A 16,013-nucleotide genomic window follows, 5' to 3' on the forward strand; every position below is an offset into this window, starting at 1 on the left:
TTGGTTCAGTTCTGTTTATACATAAAGGAAAACATGAAAACATACCTGATTGCCTCAGCACAAGCCAGCAGAGAATCCAGATGGAGATGTAGCAACAGTGTTTGACATAGTTGTCAGTTTGGTCTGGTTCCTCCTTAGGGTGCAATCTAATGATGGTGATGAAGAAACCGAATAAGGGAGTTCGGTTATGGAGATGGAGGTCGATTTGATGTTATGAGTAATTAGGTTATGAGTCTAACCCTAGAACCTCAAAATAAGTCTCCTTATATATGCACCCAGGAGGAAACCCTAATTAGTTAATAATGGTAATAAGGCCCATCAACAATTACCAACTAATTATTTAATGGATTGTTATATATTTTGATCCATATAATGTAAATGATTATAATGGCCATATATAAATAAATATATTATTTATTTATTCTTACACACCGACTCTTCAAAAGAGTCCACCGACGCTTCGGAAGAGTCCACCGATGCTTCGGAAGAGTCACCTACTCTTCCCATAAACATGTGGGACACGTGTCGGACACGTGTCAGCTTCTAGGGACATGGACGCATCAACATAACATGCGGACTCTTTCCATGCTCAGTGGTCCTTCCAAGGACGCAGGAGAGTGACAAAATTGAAAACCCTCTTGGTCAACCAACAATTTCATAATTTTCCCTTACATTAATGTCGTATTACATGGCTCATTGGTCTAATGGTTTAGACACACTCCTTCATACATGTGCCTAGTAGACCGTTAAGGTTTCAGGCAATGTTCATTGACCCAAACCCCTACTTTAGGGATCCAAGTTTGATTCATGCCCTCAGCATTATTTTCTGTGCCACTTGGTGATGATGGGAGATGAGGCGAATAGGTGGAGATCGCTAGTTCGATCCTTGAATTGAGCGGGTTTTATCTCACCGCACTGTCGTGCCTTCGGGCGAGTGTTCACGGGTTTCGGCCCTAGGTGAGGGTTTTCCCCGGTTAGGAGGCGAGTATATCCCGATGTGGTAAATTTCACCAGTTGTCCATTTGGAGAATTCGTTGGCCGTTAAAAAGAAATTAACAATATATTCTACCATTTTAGGAATAAAAAATGGCCAATTTTTGCTTTGTTATATAGTTTTTCTCTAAAAGATTATATTAAAAATATTTTGAAATTAGAAATTCTAAAACATTTAAAGTTATCAACTCACCTAAAATCCTTTTCTCTGTCTTTAGTTATATATTTTTACCACACCGGCCAAAAGGTAAATTATCATAATCATATAACTCACTGTTTACTTGATTTCAACATGGGTTAATAAGGGAAGTCTAGTCAAAAAGTACCACACCAAAAGGTAAAATCCACATGATTAACTCATTTTCCATGCAACTACAAAGTACAAACATCTTATAATTGCCGACATAAATGATTAAAAATTAGAACATATCTTAATATCTTGAATTTAAAAAATTAATTTTCTTAATCGACCATGATACAACAATACTGGCCCCTAACCACAGCGGTAGAAGACTATTAATCTAAGTATTGAGGGTGAAGTGTTTTACATGACACTAGATGATAATGTCTGTGTTAAACCATTGTGGACGGTATATGGTTAAAATATAGTGTGGGGTGGGGTGGGGTGGGAGTTGGTACCGGCGGGAACACCGTCTTGGGTGTCATGGTTAGGAGTGTTCAACTAATCGAATGGCAAATTTTCGATTTGATTAAATTGATTTTTTTGACTTTTTATTTCTTATCTGAATTCGTATTCAATTTAGATCTGATTCATTCGATTCGAATTCATAGAATTTTATGCCAAATTTGAAATTCAATTCGATTCGTATTTGAAACTTGGAATTTTAATCGAATTCGAATAAATACGAATTAATTCAAATTCACCCTAAATAATAAAGTATTTCATTTTTTTAAACTACTACAAACTAATTATAAGGGTTTTTTAGAATTTGGTCAAAATAAGAGAAGGGTTTTTCTATGTGTGTGTTTGTATTAATGTATATATAAAATTATATACGTATAACTTGAATTCGAATTTCGAATTGAAAATAAAAAAAATCGTATTTGATAACTTGACTCGAATTTGAATCGAACTCGAATATTTGAAAGCCGAATTCGACTAGAGTCAGAACTTTGAATTTTTAAATCTGTTTAAACATCCCTAATCAGGTACCATAAAAAGATCCTCCTCGAGTGATTACTTCATGAAGCCATCTTGCTGTTTTTTCTGTTCTATTGACTTGTACATTATGTTCACTTGGGCGTGGGAGGGATGAAAGGGAATAATAGTAGTAATAATAATAATAATAGTAGCAGTAGCAGTGACAGTGGCAACGGTAGCGGCAGCAGCAGTAGCAGTAGTAGTATTACTAGCAGCAGCAGTAGTAGTAGTACTAGCTGCTGCTATTGCTCCTGCTGATTACAACAACAACAACAACAACAACAACAACAACAACAACAACAACAACAACAACAACAACAACAACAACAACAACAACAACAACAACAACAACAACAACAACAACAACAACAACAACAACAACAACAACAACAACAACAACAACAACAACAACAACAACAACAACAACAACAACAACAACAACAACAACAACAACAACAACAACAACAACAACAACAACAACAACAACAACAACAACAACAACAACAACAACAACAACAACAACAACAACAACAACAACAACAACAACAACAACAACAACAACAACAACAACAACAACAACAACAACAACAACAACAACAACAACAACAACAACAACAACAACAACAACAACAACAACAACAACAACAACAACAACAACAACAACAACAACAACAACAACAACAACAACAACAACAACAACAACAACAACAACAACAACAACAACAACAACAACAAATAATAATAATGTTATGATGCTAATCTAGATGAGAGAGAACTTAGAGATAGGACGGATGAGAAAAATAGATATTTGTTACTCTTACACAAAGATAAATTTATGAAGGTTGAAATCAATCTAAATTCATCGCTAATGACCATTTATAATCGATGGTATCGACCACAAGAAACTTCGATCACAAATACCTTCTTTTAACAACAAGAAAGACTTTAGATGAATACACCGATAATCAAACAAGAACAAGCTAAGAGCCGGGGGTGCAAAAACAGCAACAACAAAAAATTACAAAAATCAAAATTACACCACATCCTAATTTAGCTATGAAATTTCCACTCTATTTGTTATCCAAACCAAAACATTCAACTCAATTTCTTTCATGATTTTAGAGTTAATTATTGTTTTCGTCCCTGTGGTTTGTCAAAAATCACTATTTTAGTCCATTAGTTTAAAAATTGTGATTTCAGTCCCTGTGGTTTCACTTTCGTAACCATTTCTGTCCACCTCCGTTATCCCCATCCATTTATTCTGTTAAGTACACGTGAATTGACCATAATGCCCTTATTAATAAAAAACAAAAAGATATCTAAACGAGTTAATTACTGTTTTCATCCCTGTGGGCTGTCAAAAATTAGTATTTCAGTCCACTAGTTAAAAATTACGATTTCAGCCCCTGTGGTTTCACTTTCGTAACCATTTCAGTCCAGTCTCCTAACACTGTCTATTTTACCATTAAGTTTTTAATAAAATACCTAAACTACCCTTGTGTTAATTAAATATGGAATTATATGATTTTATTATTGGATTTATATGATTTTATTGTTATATGACATATGGACTTAAATTGGATTATAGGGCTCGACCCACCATGGCTTTAGTAGAAGTAGAAGTCTGGCACTATTTTTACATATATGGTTCCAAAATTTTAATTTTGGATTTTAGAATGAGAAAATGTCCAGGTAAGCATTATTTTTCAAAGTTATTATGTTAATTGATGTTGCTAGGAAGATATTCAGTGGGGTGCGGGTAATGGCTCGTCGGACATTAAGAAGGTGGGTTTGTGATACCGGAGAAGATGACCGGAAACTTTTGCCGGAAATGAGAGTAGGGGGCAGTGGGGTGGGGTAGCGTGAGGTTGTGTTTTAACAAGTGGGTCCTAGAATACAATTCACGTGTACTTAACAGAATAAATGGATGGGGTTAACGGAGGTGGACTGAAATGATTACGAAAGTGAAACCACAGGGACTGAAATCGCAATTTTTAAACTTATGGACTGAAATAGTGATTTTTGAGAAACCACAGGGACGAAAACAGTAATTAACTCATTTAGATATCTTTTTGTTTTTTATTAATAAGGGCATTATGGTCAATTCACATGTCCTTAACAGAATAAATGGATGGAGTTAACGGAGGTGGACTGAAATAGTTACGAAAGTGAAACCACAGGGACTGAAATCGCAATTTTTAAACTAATTGACTGAAATGATGATTTTTGACAAACTACATGACGACGAAAATAGTAATTAACTCATGACTTTATTAATAGCACTTCTTTGGTCTCAAAAGTTTTAATTTAGTGAAGATATTTTCAAATTCGACATGGTTGTAGTCATTGTAGAACAACAATATTAACGGTCCAACTAAAAACTTGCATCCTATAATCCTAAAAAAAATGTTACATCCATTCAAACAAATATAAAACTTTGTATTTATTAAGAAACCGACAAAACACAAACAAAAACAAGCAAATTGAAAGAAAAAAATAGAAAGACGAGAGAGAACGTGGGCTAGCGAGGGGGACAAAGGAGAGAGAAACGTGGGTCCAACCCACCGCCACCGCCCCCATGCGCTCCGTTCGCTGTCTTCTCAACAAAACTCTCAAACCCCAAAACCTAAAACCATAATCTTTCACTTTCATCTTTCAAACACACATCAAAACCCCCCCTCTCTCTCTTTCTCTCTCTCTTTCTCTCTCTCTAGATTTTCACCAAATATTTGCATATCTTTCAACACATGCAACTAGAATTTGCATATCTTCTTCTCAACATGGTTGTTTCTGTTTTGAATCTTGTTGTGAAAACTATATAGTTTTGTTTGTGAAAAGTTTGGAGAAAATGAATCCAGTAACTACACATGGTCGTCCTCTACCTCCTCCTTTTCATAGTAGAGATCTTCATATACAACAACAACAACAACACTACCATCAGTTTCAACAGCAGCCGCTACATGAGGAGGAAGATCAAGTTGTCGGTCATAAGAGAGACCGTGATGGGAATAATAGTAATAATAATAATGATGGTGGTGGTGGTGGAAGAGAGTTAGCTTCGGTGGTGACAGGAGGGGATCAAGGAGATCATAGTAGTGGTGGTGGTGGAAGTGGTGGTTCAAGGCGGCCACGAGGGCGTCCGGCTGGATCGAAGAATAAGCCGAAGCCACCGGTTATTATCACGAGGGATAGCCCTAACGCGCTGCGGTCGCATGTGATGGAGGTGGCGAGCGGGTGTGATATACAAGAGAGCATAGCGAATTTTTCGCTAAGGAAACAAAGAGGGGTTTGTATATTGAGTGGTAGTGGAACGGTTACTAATGTAACCCTGAAGCAGCCGGCGACAGCTGGGGATGTGTTGACCCTACATGGGCGATTTGAGATCTTATCGCTTTCAGGGTCATTTCTTCCACCCCCAGCTCCACCGGCTGCTTCAGGGTTAACTATTTACTTGGCCGGTGGACAAGGGCAAGTGGTTGGAGGAGGGGTTGTGGGACCCTTGTTGGCTTCCGGGCCGGTGGTAATCATGGCGGCGTCATTTGGAAATGCGGCATATGAGAGACTTCCTCTTGAAGAAGAAGAGACTACACCGGTTTCCCCTTCTGGGATTAACGGTCAACAACAACAACAACAACAACAACTAATGAACGAGGCGAATCCGCCTTTGTTCCATGGAATGCCTCCTAATATGCTAAATTCGTTGCCAACGGATGCCTATTGGGGTGCGAATCGTCCTCCTTTTTGATGATCATGATCAAGAGGAATCAAACACTATTGTTTAATTCTTCTTTATCCTTACTTTCTCTTAAACTTATGTAATTCGATCTCGTGGATCATTTTCCTTTATTTGTTTTTTACACATGAATTAGTAAGTTTGTGATGTTAATTAATTGGAATGATTAGGGTTTTATAGCATGTTTGATCAGGAATTGAGGTTGTACAAAACTTGTGAAATTAATATCCTTTTTGTGAATTTCATTATGCTAGAACATTGATTCTTCTTCTTTTTTTATATACAAGTTTTTTTATAGTTAACTTCTTTTAAACACAAAATCTTTTCCTTAAATCACTAATTATCTAGTAATTTATCTAATTTTCTTGACCGTCTCGAGTGGAATGGAGGGACAGGCGCCTCCACGTCGGCACCTACTCTTTTCATGGTCGCCACTCCCCCCCCCCCCCCCCACAGAACCCGTTCGACCCTGCCTTGGCCGAAGGTTTTCGCCTTCACAGGCGCCTCTCCACATCACTACACATGCGGCTATGGGCGCCCGTTGGAGATGCTTTAATTAGTTGTAATCATGCTTTAGTTGTATGATTAAATCAAGAATATAATTAAGGTAATGAGACAGCCTAGATATAGATGCTTTATATGATTTGTATGTTAAAAAATTAAGGTTTCCTTTTAGGTTGTATGAATTATGAAACCCTCATTAAACCATTCAAGATCCCAACTGTACACCCCTTACATATGATAAATGAGACCCCACAAGTTCATATATAAACATACTTTATGATCATGTTTTAGTCTTTTCAGTTGATTTATTAGTTGTCCACAACATATATTTTGTGTAAGTTAAAGAAAAAGAAAGAAGTCCATTCAAGTACAAATCTTTTTGTGCATCTTTTGATGAGGGTTGAGCAAATGGCGGAAAAGTGTCTTGAAGGTGTTATGCAGAATATGGTAAAGTTGATATCTTTAGGATATGGGTGTTCAAGAAAACATGCATTTATGGACATTTTTAACTTCTTGTCTAAGGCTTTGTATGTGTATCTACATACATATATACATCTTTTCTCTCTCTAAATCTGTGTATGTAGATCTGTGTGAGGGTGATGTTTGACTGTCTTTATTTAGGGTTTGAAGTTGTATGATGAGAGTGGTTACACGTGCAAATGCAAGAGCTCTTAATGCTCTTTTCCAAGGCAAGCAACACTGCAACAGCAAGTGCAACCCACCCCATCTTCAGCTTCATCACTACACTTCTCTCTCTCTATATCTCTCTCTCTCTCTATATATATATGTGTGTGTGTGTGTGTGTTTGTGTGTTATCTGTCTGTTACAATCTGTGTGAGTTCCTTGCAGAAGAAAGTGATTGGTTTGTCTTAAGTGAGGACTGGAGATGCTTTGTTGAACCCTAGATATGCTTATGTCTTTATATGTTGATAAAAAATTACATGACCTCTATATAGTTAGAGAAGTAAGAAATATATAATATTAATAAATTAACTAGCCAATAAGTTGAGCAAGGTGTCAAGTGGTAGGAAATTAAGTCGGTCTTTGTTTGAGAAGCTAATAATCAACAAGCTCGGATAACCATTTTATAACAGGGTTTGAGTTCAATCTCCATATAGTTTAGATGTTTGAATATTTTATTTTATTATAATTAAATTTTAAGACTGCTTATTTAAATATACAACATGAGGCTAAAAAAGAGCTTTGCAACAATTAGATTTGAAAATTAGTCTTTCAATTTTGAGAATATGAAATTAAACACCCCCTACTTAATTAGTGTCTTTAATAAGCTAGCCTAAGGTTTAACTAGTTATAGATCTTTTCTTTTCTCAATTTTTTTTTTAACCATGAGGATTTGTTTCCAGAAAATTTTCCTAGTACCTTTAACCAATGGTATAAGGGTGAGCGGGGCACCAGCGGGAAGGCAGATCGGTGACCCCATTCCTCAAGCGGGAACACCGCCGCCATCCCTGCGGGGACCCAAATCGGGGAGTTGGGTCGGGGAGGAGTCACCGCATGAAGAGAGAGGAGATGGTGGGCCCATAGCTTGTAACAACCAATCAAGTATTTTTCTTTTTTTTAATAAAAAAACAAGTCACCTAAGAGGGGAGTGCCGCCATCAAATTGGGGTGTGAGGGGAGTTTAAGAGGGGAGTTGACGTGGCATAACCTGATTGGGTGTGCGTAAGAGAAGGGACTCCCCTAAGATGGGAGTGCCCCTCTCACCCTAAGTAAATCGCCACTTGTGTTGGAAAGATAACCTTCAGGAGGTCTTAACACAACCTAGCGAAAGAATGATTTAAACCTATGACCTTTATAAGAGGAAAAGTAGGCGCTTATCGCTACGCAACCTGTTGAATAGCTTGTAAATGGCAGAATGCTTAAAACCCTTGTTTAAAGTTTATTAAGTAATGTCTTTAAAGAATAATTACTTTTAATCGTTCACCTTTGATGATATTTTTAAAGTTTTTGTAGTTAGGTCAATGGTTGTAGAAATTGAAGAAGATGAATCCAAACTGATCACTAACGATGTTTTAGAGAACCAATAGAGAATGTTTGATAAATCTTCTAGGAGAGCTATCAATTGGGCATTTGACCATTTGCTTACGAGCAATGGAGATTCAAGTTTGAACAATACCGCAAAATGGCCAAAACGCGCTCTCTTTATATGTAACCTTAATTTTAGAGAATGGTGAACAGTCCCAAATTGTAACGATGCCTCTTTACAAACTTTGTGATTTGTTGAAAGACAAATCGCATGATATAGGGGTTGTTTAACAACTTCTGAATAAGTGCTGAACTAGTAAGAGAACTCTGAACCATTAAGTGCTGAACTAGTAAGAGATCTAAACCATTAAGAGCAAGTATAATGTCTAACCATTCAGAGACAAATGTCTGACCAATTCAAGCAAGATGTCATAACCATTCAAACTCAGTATAATGTTTAACCCTTTAGAGGCAAATGTCTGAACCATTCAGACATCTGCTTGCAAAACATACAGTCTGAACTATTAAGTGTTGAACCAGTAAGATGTGAGGTCTAAACCATTAAGAGCTGAAACAAATTGTCCCATACTTCCTCATAACGAGTGAATGAGGAATTCATTGACATGAGTTTTCGAGATTGATAATATCAAACTTGTTTTCCTAAACAAACATTTTACATGCCATTGTTCTAAATGAGGGACTCAATCCCACTATCTTTATCATGTGCGTCGAACATCACTACACATATGAATATCTCCGACGAACTATTACCAAAGGAGGCCACATACCGTTAATATTTGTGGAACTGTGACGAAACCAATAAAAAGTAAAAAAATGGGAGTGGTAAACTAACAAACCGTCAGTAAAACATAAATTAGACCATGGTGATGTGAAAAAAATACATTTTGTAATATGATGTTTATTTTGGTAGGAAGACTAGAAAGTAATATTGACCATCAATTGATTAATCAAGGCTGGGATTAAATGGGTATAATTGATAAAAAAGAAGGAGGCGCGTGTTGATTTGTAGGGGTATTCTAGTCCATCCAAGTCAATAGTTTCTCTCTATTCCAATCCCTCCTGTTTTTCAAACATTAATAATCTTTTCATACGACATTATTTTTCAATAAAAATTGCACCATAAAAGCGACGTTTTTTATCTTTAAAACGGGTATACTGTTCCTATACCTTTGAAAAAAAAAGTTTTCTATAACCCAGATGCGTAAAATGCAATTGACAAAAAATACAAAAAAAATGATTTTTTTCTAAAACGCTAGGAAAAAAACACAAAAAAATGTTTTGTTTTTAAAACGCATTGGAAAAAAACACAAAAGAAATGTGTTATTTATAAAACGCAATGGCTGAAAAACACAGAAATGATTTTTTTTTTGTAAAACGCAATGGACTAAAAACACAAAGAAATATCTTCTTCCTAAAACGCAATGGGCTAAAAACACAAAAAATGTATTTGTTCTAAAATGTAATAGACAAAAAACACAAAGAAATGTTTTTTTTTTCTAAAACACAATGGACAAAAAACACAATAAAATGTGTTTTTTTTTTCTAAAACGCAATGGACCAAAAACTAAAAAAAATGTGTTTTTCTAAAACGTAATGGACTAAAACACAAAAAAAAAATGTATTTTTTCCTAAAATGCAATGGACTAAAAACACAAAAAATGTGTTTTTATCAATATTTATAAAACCAGTTTTTCTCAAGATTTATAAAACCAATAGAGTAAAACATAAAACGCAATAGAGTAAAATACAAAAAATTATGTTTTATCAATGCGGTATAAAACACAATAAAGTAAAATATAAAACACAATAGTATAAAACATAACAAAAATTTGTAAAAGTTTTCTGTGAGATAAATGCCAATCAAGATTTGATCGTACGATGTCTAGAACTAAATAGTATTTTCAATAAAACAACAAAAGTGACAATGATGACATGTGCACATGGAATCTTATCCATTACTCTTAATAGAGTTTACTCATGTCGACACAAATTTAATCACTTGACTCCTCTACTGCATCTTCATTCTCATTATATCCATTTTCAATTTGAAATCAAAATGCATCACACACAATTTTTCTTTTTGTTAAAAAATTCCCAATTGCTATAGCTGAACTCTTTATTGGAGCATTCATCACTTTTGGTTGAGAAGCTGGCCTCGGCTTAGTTCATCAGGTTGGCTATATATACATCACTAGATCCATCTCCTAATCAGATTGCAAATCGAAAAAGGAAAAAACTCGTGAATCTGAAGCGTAATTTTCTGTTTCTAAAAAGGAAGACGACGGCAGTGATGGCGGGGGTCGCCGAAGCCTGCCTTACGAGTCTAGTGGCGGAGGGGGTGGTGGTGGTGGTGGAGTAGTGGTGGTGATGGTGGTGTGTTGGTGGTATGTTGGTGGGATGAACTATAAGGTTCTGATGCGTTTTAGTTTATTTAGGGTAATATGAGAATAATATGTGTTGGACTAAAATGCCCTTGTTATTTTTGTGTTTTGCCACGTGTCCCCATTATAACCCAGTGTACCAAACCCAAAAGCGTCTTTTCAATTTCGTTTAATGTTTTATTATATCGTAATTTACTTTTTAAGTGATATTTTTTTTTGAATGTTTTTCTAGACTCATATATGGTAAGAGATCCTAGATCCGGTTGATTATTAAATTATTAATCATATAGATAACATGTTTGGTGAGGAAGAAGATGAACCGACTTCTCAAACACAAGATTACTTGTTATATATGTTACTTATCTAACATAATTTTATTATATTATGATTATTGGTAGTTAAACTTTTTATTTTATATTGTAGGAAACGAAAATAGTTATGTTCTTGTTAACGAGGATGACGATGATAATTTCGTCTTATAAGGGATCGTGAATTTGATGCATTGTTGTAGACTTTTATTTAAAAAAACTTTGTTGATTTTTTTATGGAGTTATATGGTTGACTAGTTAAACAGATTAAACTGCATGGTACAACCGCTTAGATCATTTCTAAGCCCAATCCAGTACGCTATAAAAAACCAATTTCTAAAAGATTGACAAAGACTTAAATGATTGAAAAGGTCAACTTTTCCGTAAATTATTGGATTTTACTAGTTTGGACAAAATGGCTAAGGCTATAGGGTGTGGTCATGAACCCCATGGTCACCATGACCCTTCACATCATGTCACCTACTTCCATTGTTGTAGAGATCGCTAGGCGCTAGTCGGGCGGTGTAGTACTGACTAGGGATTAATCGGGATTAATCAGGATTAATCGGGATTAATCGGATCGGAATTTTTATATATAATTTTTAAATTTATATATACACATGTACATTAATATCAGTATAATACTTAAAAATAGTTTAAAATTCAAACAACTAAGTTTAAAACATAGCAAATCAAGTATTTAAACATTCAATACACACATTAATATCAATATAATACTTAAAAATAGTTCAAAATTCAAACAATGAAGTTTAATACATAGAAATTTAAGTATTTAAACATTCAAACATTAACATATCAATCATGACCTCATAGAATATGTTTTAATGGGTTAGAAACATGTTTTTTGGGCTAGATTGGAACTAAACAACTTGGGCCATGTATTTAATGGTTAAAAACATTTGTTTGGTCCAGATTTAAACTAAAAAAGAGTGGGCCGACTAGAAACGATTTGGCCGACTTGGGCCGATTTGGGCCGCCTTGCACCGACTAGGACCGACTTGGACCGACTACCGACTAATGGTCCGACTAGCTCAAAATTAATCAGCCAACGGCCGACTAGTGCCTAGGCGCCGCCTAGGCGCCGATTAATACCGATTTTTACAACACTGCCTACTTCTAATCCATCATCCAAAACTACTACCCTAAGGGTGTGGTCATGACCCAAACTACTATTTTCTTATTTTAATTTATTTTTATGAAAAGGAAATGTTAAAAAAAGAAATGAGACTCATGGTTGTCATGGTTTAATCCATATCAATCATAGTGGATGAGGCAAGAGGGTGGTATAGCAATCTATTAATGGTCCTATGTGGCATTAATGACCCAACTCATGCCGCCCACACCCTTTAGGCTAAGCTATGAAAATCAAATTTCAAAAAAATGAAGGTCAATTTAAGGTCTAGTTTGGTTCACATTTCACAATATCTAACAGAATTGGAATTGCAATTAATTCCAATGAAAATTCTGTTTGTTTGGTTGGTTAAACATGGAATTAAAATTGGAACCCATTCTAACCAATTCCCTCATTCATGGGACAGTCACTTTCCTTCACATATGTGATGGAATTTCAAACTTTACAACGAAACGTGTAAAGATCACCAAAAAACCCCATTCCAGACAAAATATTTTAACAAGTCGATTTTTGGTAAAATATTAAACAGTGGATTGCAAAACAGTTTGAGATAAAAAAAAAAATTACAGTAAAACATAACCGAACAAGGATGAATAAATCAATCGAGCCATGTTCATCGTTTAGAACCAGAAGGGACTTTTGTTCATAAACTGGAACCAAAATCTACCATTACGAAAAATGATTCAAGCTTTGTTAATCAAAACCCAAAAACGATTTTAGTTAGATAACATGGAGTGTTAGGTCAATTTAAAACCGAACATTCTAAAATCAACGAAAATACCTATGATGAAGATAATCAAGTGTTGAGGTTGTTGCGATTCTACGAACTATATATCTGTATGATTATGGTAATCAGTGGCGAAGCTTGACCCGAATGACGGGTGGGTCGAAAACGTCTATACCCAAAAATTTCTATAGAACCGGGGAGTCGAAAACGTATATATCAAAAAATTTCTATACAAAAACTAAATATATAACACTACTGAGCGACCCCCCCACCCTCCGGCCCTTTTATACGGCCCCTGATGGTAATTCCATCCATTAGGCTAAGCGGGGCACCCTCGGTGACTCCCTTCGGGGACCAAAGTTGTCGAGCGGGTATGGTGCCGCCATCCAAGAGGGGAGCAATTTTGGGGAGGAGGCACCGATTTAGGAAGGAGAGAGAAGGTGGGCCACCCTTTTTTTCAACCAATGAAAACTTTTTTTTTTTTTTTGAATAAAAAAATAATTCCTCTAAGAGGGGTGCATCCCGTACGTTTTTGGATAAGAGGGAAGTTATAGAGGGGAAATGACATGGCAACGTATGATTGGGTTACAAAAAGTTTTCTCTCACCTCATTAGGGGGTGCCTCCTTCACCCTTAGGGTTGGCAAGGGTAAATTTGTGAGGGAGAAGTGAGGATAGGAAAGATAAGGATAATTTTGTCATTTTATTAATATGAACATTCCATTTTAATTATAAGAGTTAAATGTCATTTTAGTCCATGTGGTTCGAGTCATTTTACCAGTTTAGTCCAAAGGTTTCATTTTTCATCTGTGGGTCCGAAAAAGTTTCACCGTTGCCATTTTAGTCAACTGGGTTAACTTCATTCATTTTTTCTGTTAACGAGAAAGGCAATTCGGTCATTTTATATGGCCGAATTGCCCTTCTAATTAACAAAATTACATATAAAATGACCGAATTGTCCTTCTCATTAACAGAAAAAATGGATGAAGTTAACACAGTGGACTAAAATGGCAACGATGAAACCTTTTTGGACCCACGGACGAAAAATGAAATCTTTGGACTAAACTTGCAAAATGTCCCAAACCACAGGGACTAAAATGGCATTTAACTCTAATTATAAAGAGTAAATTACTTTGTAAGTCCTGTGTTTTAGTGGTTTTAACCACTTAAGTCCAAAATTAAAAAAGTCACCTTGAGTCCCTAACGGCTCATTTTATAATACTTGGAGTCCCTGTGTTTTAGTGGTTTTAATTATTTGAGTTCAAAATTAAAAGTACTAGTGTTAAAAATTGGACTCAAAACGTTATAAAATGAGTGCTTAGGGACTCGGGGCGTTAAATTTTTAGATTTTGGACTCAAATTGTTAAAACCACTAAAACACGGGGACTCAAAAAGTAATTAACTCAATTATAAATAAATAAATAAATTCACAAATCAAACAAAATGCAAATTTTCATTGGAATTAATTTAAATTCCTACAAATTCCAATTCCTTCTATTTCACTTAAATTAATTCAAATTCCCACACATTCTAATTCCTACTTTTTTTTTTTTTGAAGGGCAAACAAAGAATTTTATTAATAAAGCAAACCTGGGCAACCAAAATAGTTGACCAGGATGATAACAGCCACAAAAAAAAAAAAAAAAAAAAAAAAAAAAAAAAAAAAAACATTCTAATTCCATCATAATATTCTACAAAACAAACGACCCCTAAAGATTTGACACAGGGTCAACATAGAATGCTCAATGTATGTCTTTCTTATGTACCTTTGGAATAGTCAATGTACAACGTTTTAAAGGTATGAAATTCTAACACTTTCAAAGGCTTGACATTCTAACGTTGGCCTTACCTATAAAGAAAATACAAAACTTATGAAGGCATATATGCTGGTTATAACTTATAACTACCTAACTAACTTCAAGTAACAAATTATGTTCACATTTTTCACATATAACTTATCATTTGAATAAATTGTTTCTAACTATGTCACATCATTTATAAATATTATTTTCTATGTAAAATCATACTTAGATACAATTTATTTAGCTAAGTCACACTTTCATTATTGTTGTAATATTTTAGAGTATTTACAGTGGAATCTCTATCCATATTTCTATAACTTAACGAAATACCAACTTTCTTTAAATTTATTTACAGATTTTGTTTGACCTACCACGTTTCATTCTCTATCATTATCTTTATCTCAATCACAATTTTTTTCTTAGATACTCACAAACATTTTGATGTAAATGAATTTGCAAAATGGCATTAAAAGGTGTGAAACACATGTATAAATTAAACCAAGGGTATGTTTGGCATGAAGCTTTTAGAAGCTTCTAGTTTTAAGCTTTTAAGAAAAAACTCTTACTCAATAAAAAGGCTTGTTTGGTCATTTTATATTTTTTTTGAACGGCGGAGATTCTGTGATTATAGAACGCGGGCCAGCAAGCTGTAAAACCCAAAAGTACAAGATCTAAACAACGAAACAAAACTTATACAAACAAAAACGAAAACAAAGACAACAAACTCAGCTTATGATATCTCTTATGTTAAAATCCTTCCACCTCTCCCAAACTAAGTTCTTCAATCTAGCTCTTTCTTTTATCCACAAGTATGATAGTTCCTTTATGCCACCGATCAAATCTGTAATGGAGCCAACCTTTTTATTAAACTCCACATCATTCCTAGACTTCCAAATTTGCCACAAGGTTGTCATAACTATAGCTTTGATTAAGTTCTTCCAATCCTTCGATCCACTGTACTCTTCTATTTTATCCAATAATTCCTCGCATGAAGCACTGTTGAATTGCACCGGAAGTTTTAACCAAACCAGCACATTCCACCAAATTGCCCGGGATTTCAAGCAACTGATTAGAAGATGATTCACCGACTCCTCTTCGTTATTATATCTAGAACAGTTCTGATTTTCCACTTGTACTCCCCTTTTTGCCAGTTCGACTTTAACCGCGATACGTCTTTTTGTTGGTCTCCAAGTAAAAAGGTTAACTTTGGGCGGCACCCACTTGTTCCAGTGTTTCCATGGTATAT

The 16,013-nt window shown here is 35.2% G+C and overlaps 1 protein-coding gene across 1 annotated transcript; it reads left to right on the top strand.

Annotated features, from left to right (window-relative positions):
• The first annotated feature begins 4,698 nt into the window (after positions 1–4,698).
• On the top strand, positions 4,699–6,136 carry LOC110900271 (AT-hook motif nuclear-localized protein 22). The gene has a single exon (XM_022147174.2). It carries the CDS (start codon positions 5,004–5,006, stop codon positions 5,898–5,900), a length of 897 nt encoding a protein of 298 aa, XP_022002866.1. The 5' UTR covers positions 4,699–5,003; the 3' UTR covers positions 5,901–6,136.
• Positions 6,137–16,013: the final 9,877 nt, after the last annotated feature.

Source organism: Helianthus annuus, chromosome 13, assembly GCF_002127325.2.
Source record: "Helianthus annuus cultivar XRQ/B chromosome 13, HanXRQr2.0-SUNRISE, whole genome shotgun sequence".
Taxonomy (NCBI): domain Eukaryota; kingdom Viridiplantae; phylum Streptophyta; class Magnoliopsida; order Asterales; family Asteraceae; genus Helianthus; species Helianthus annuus.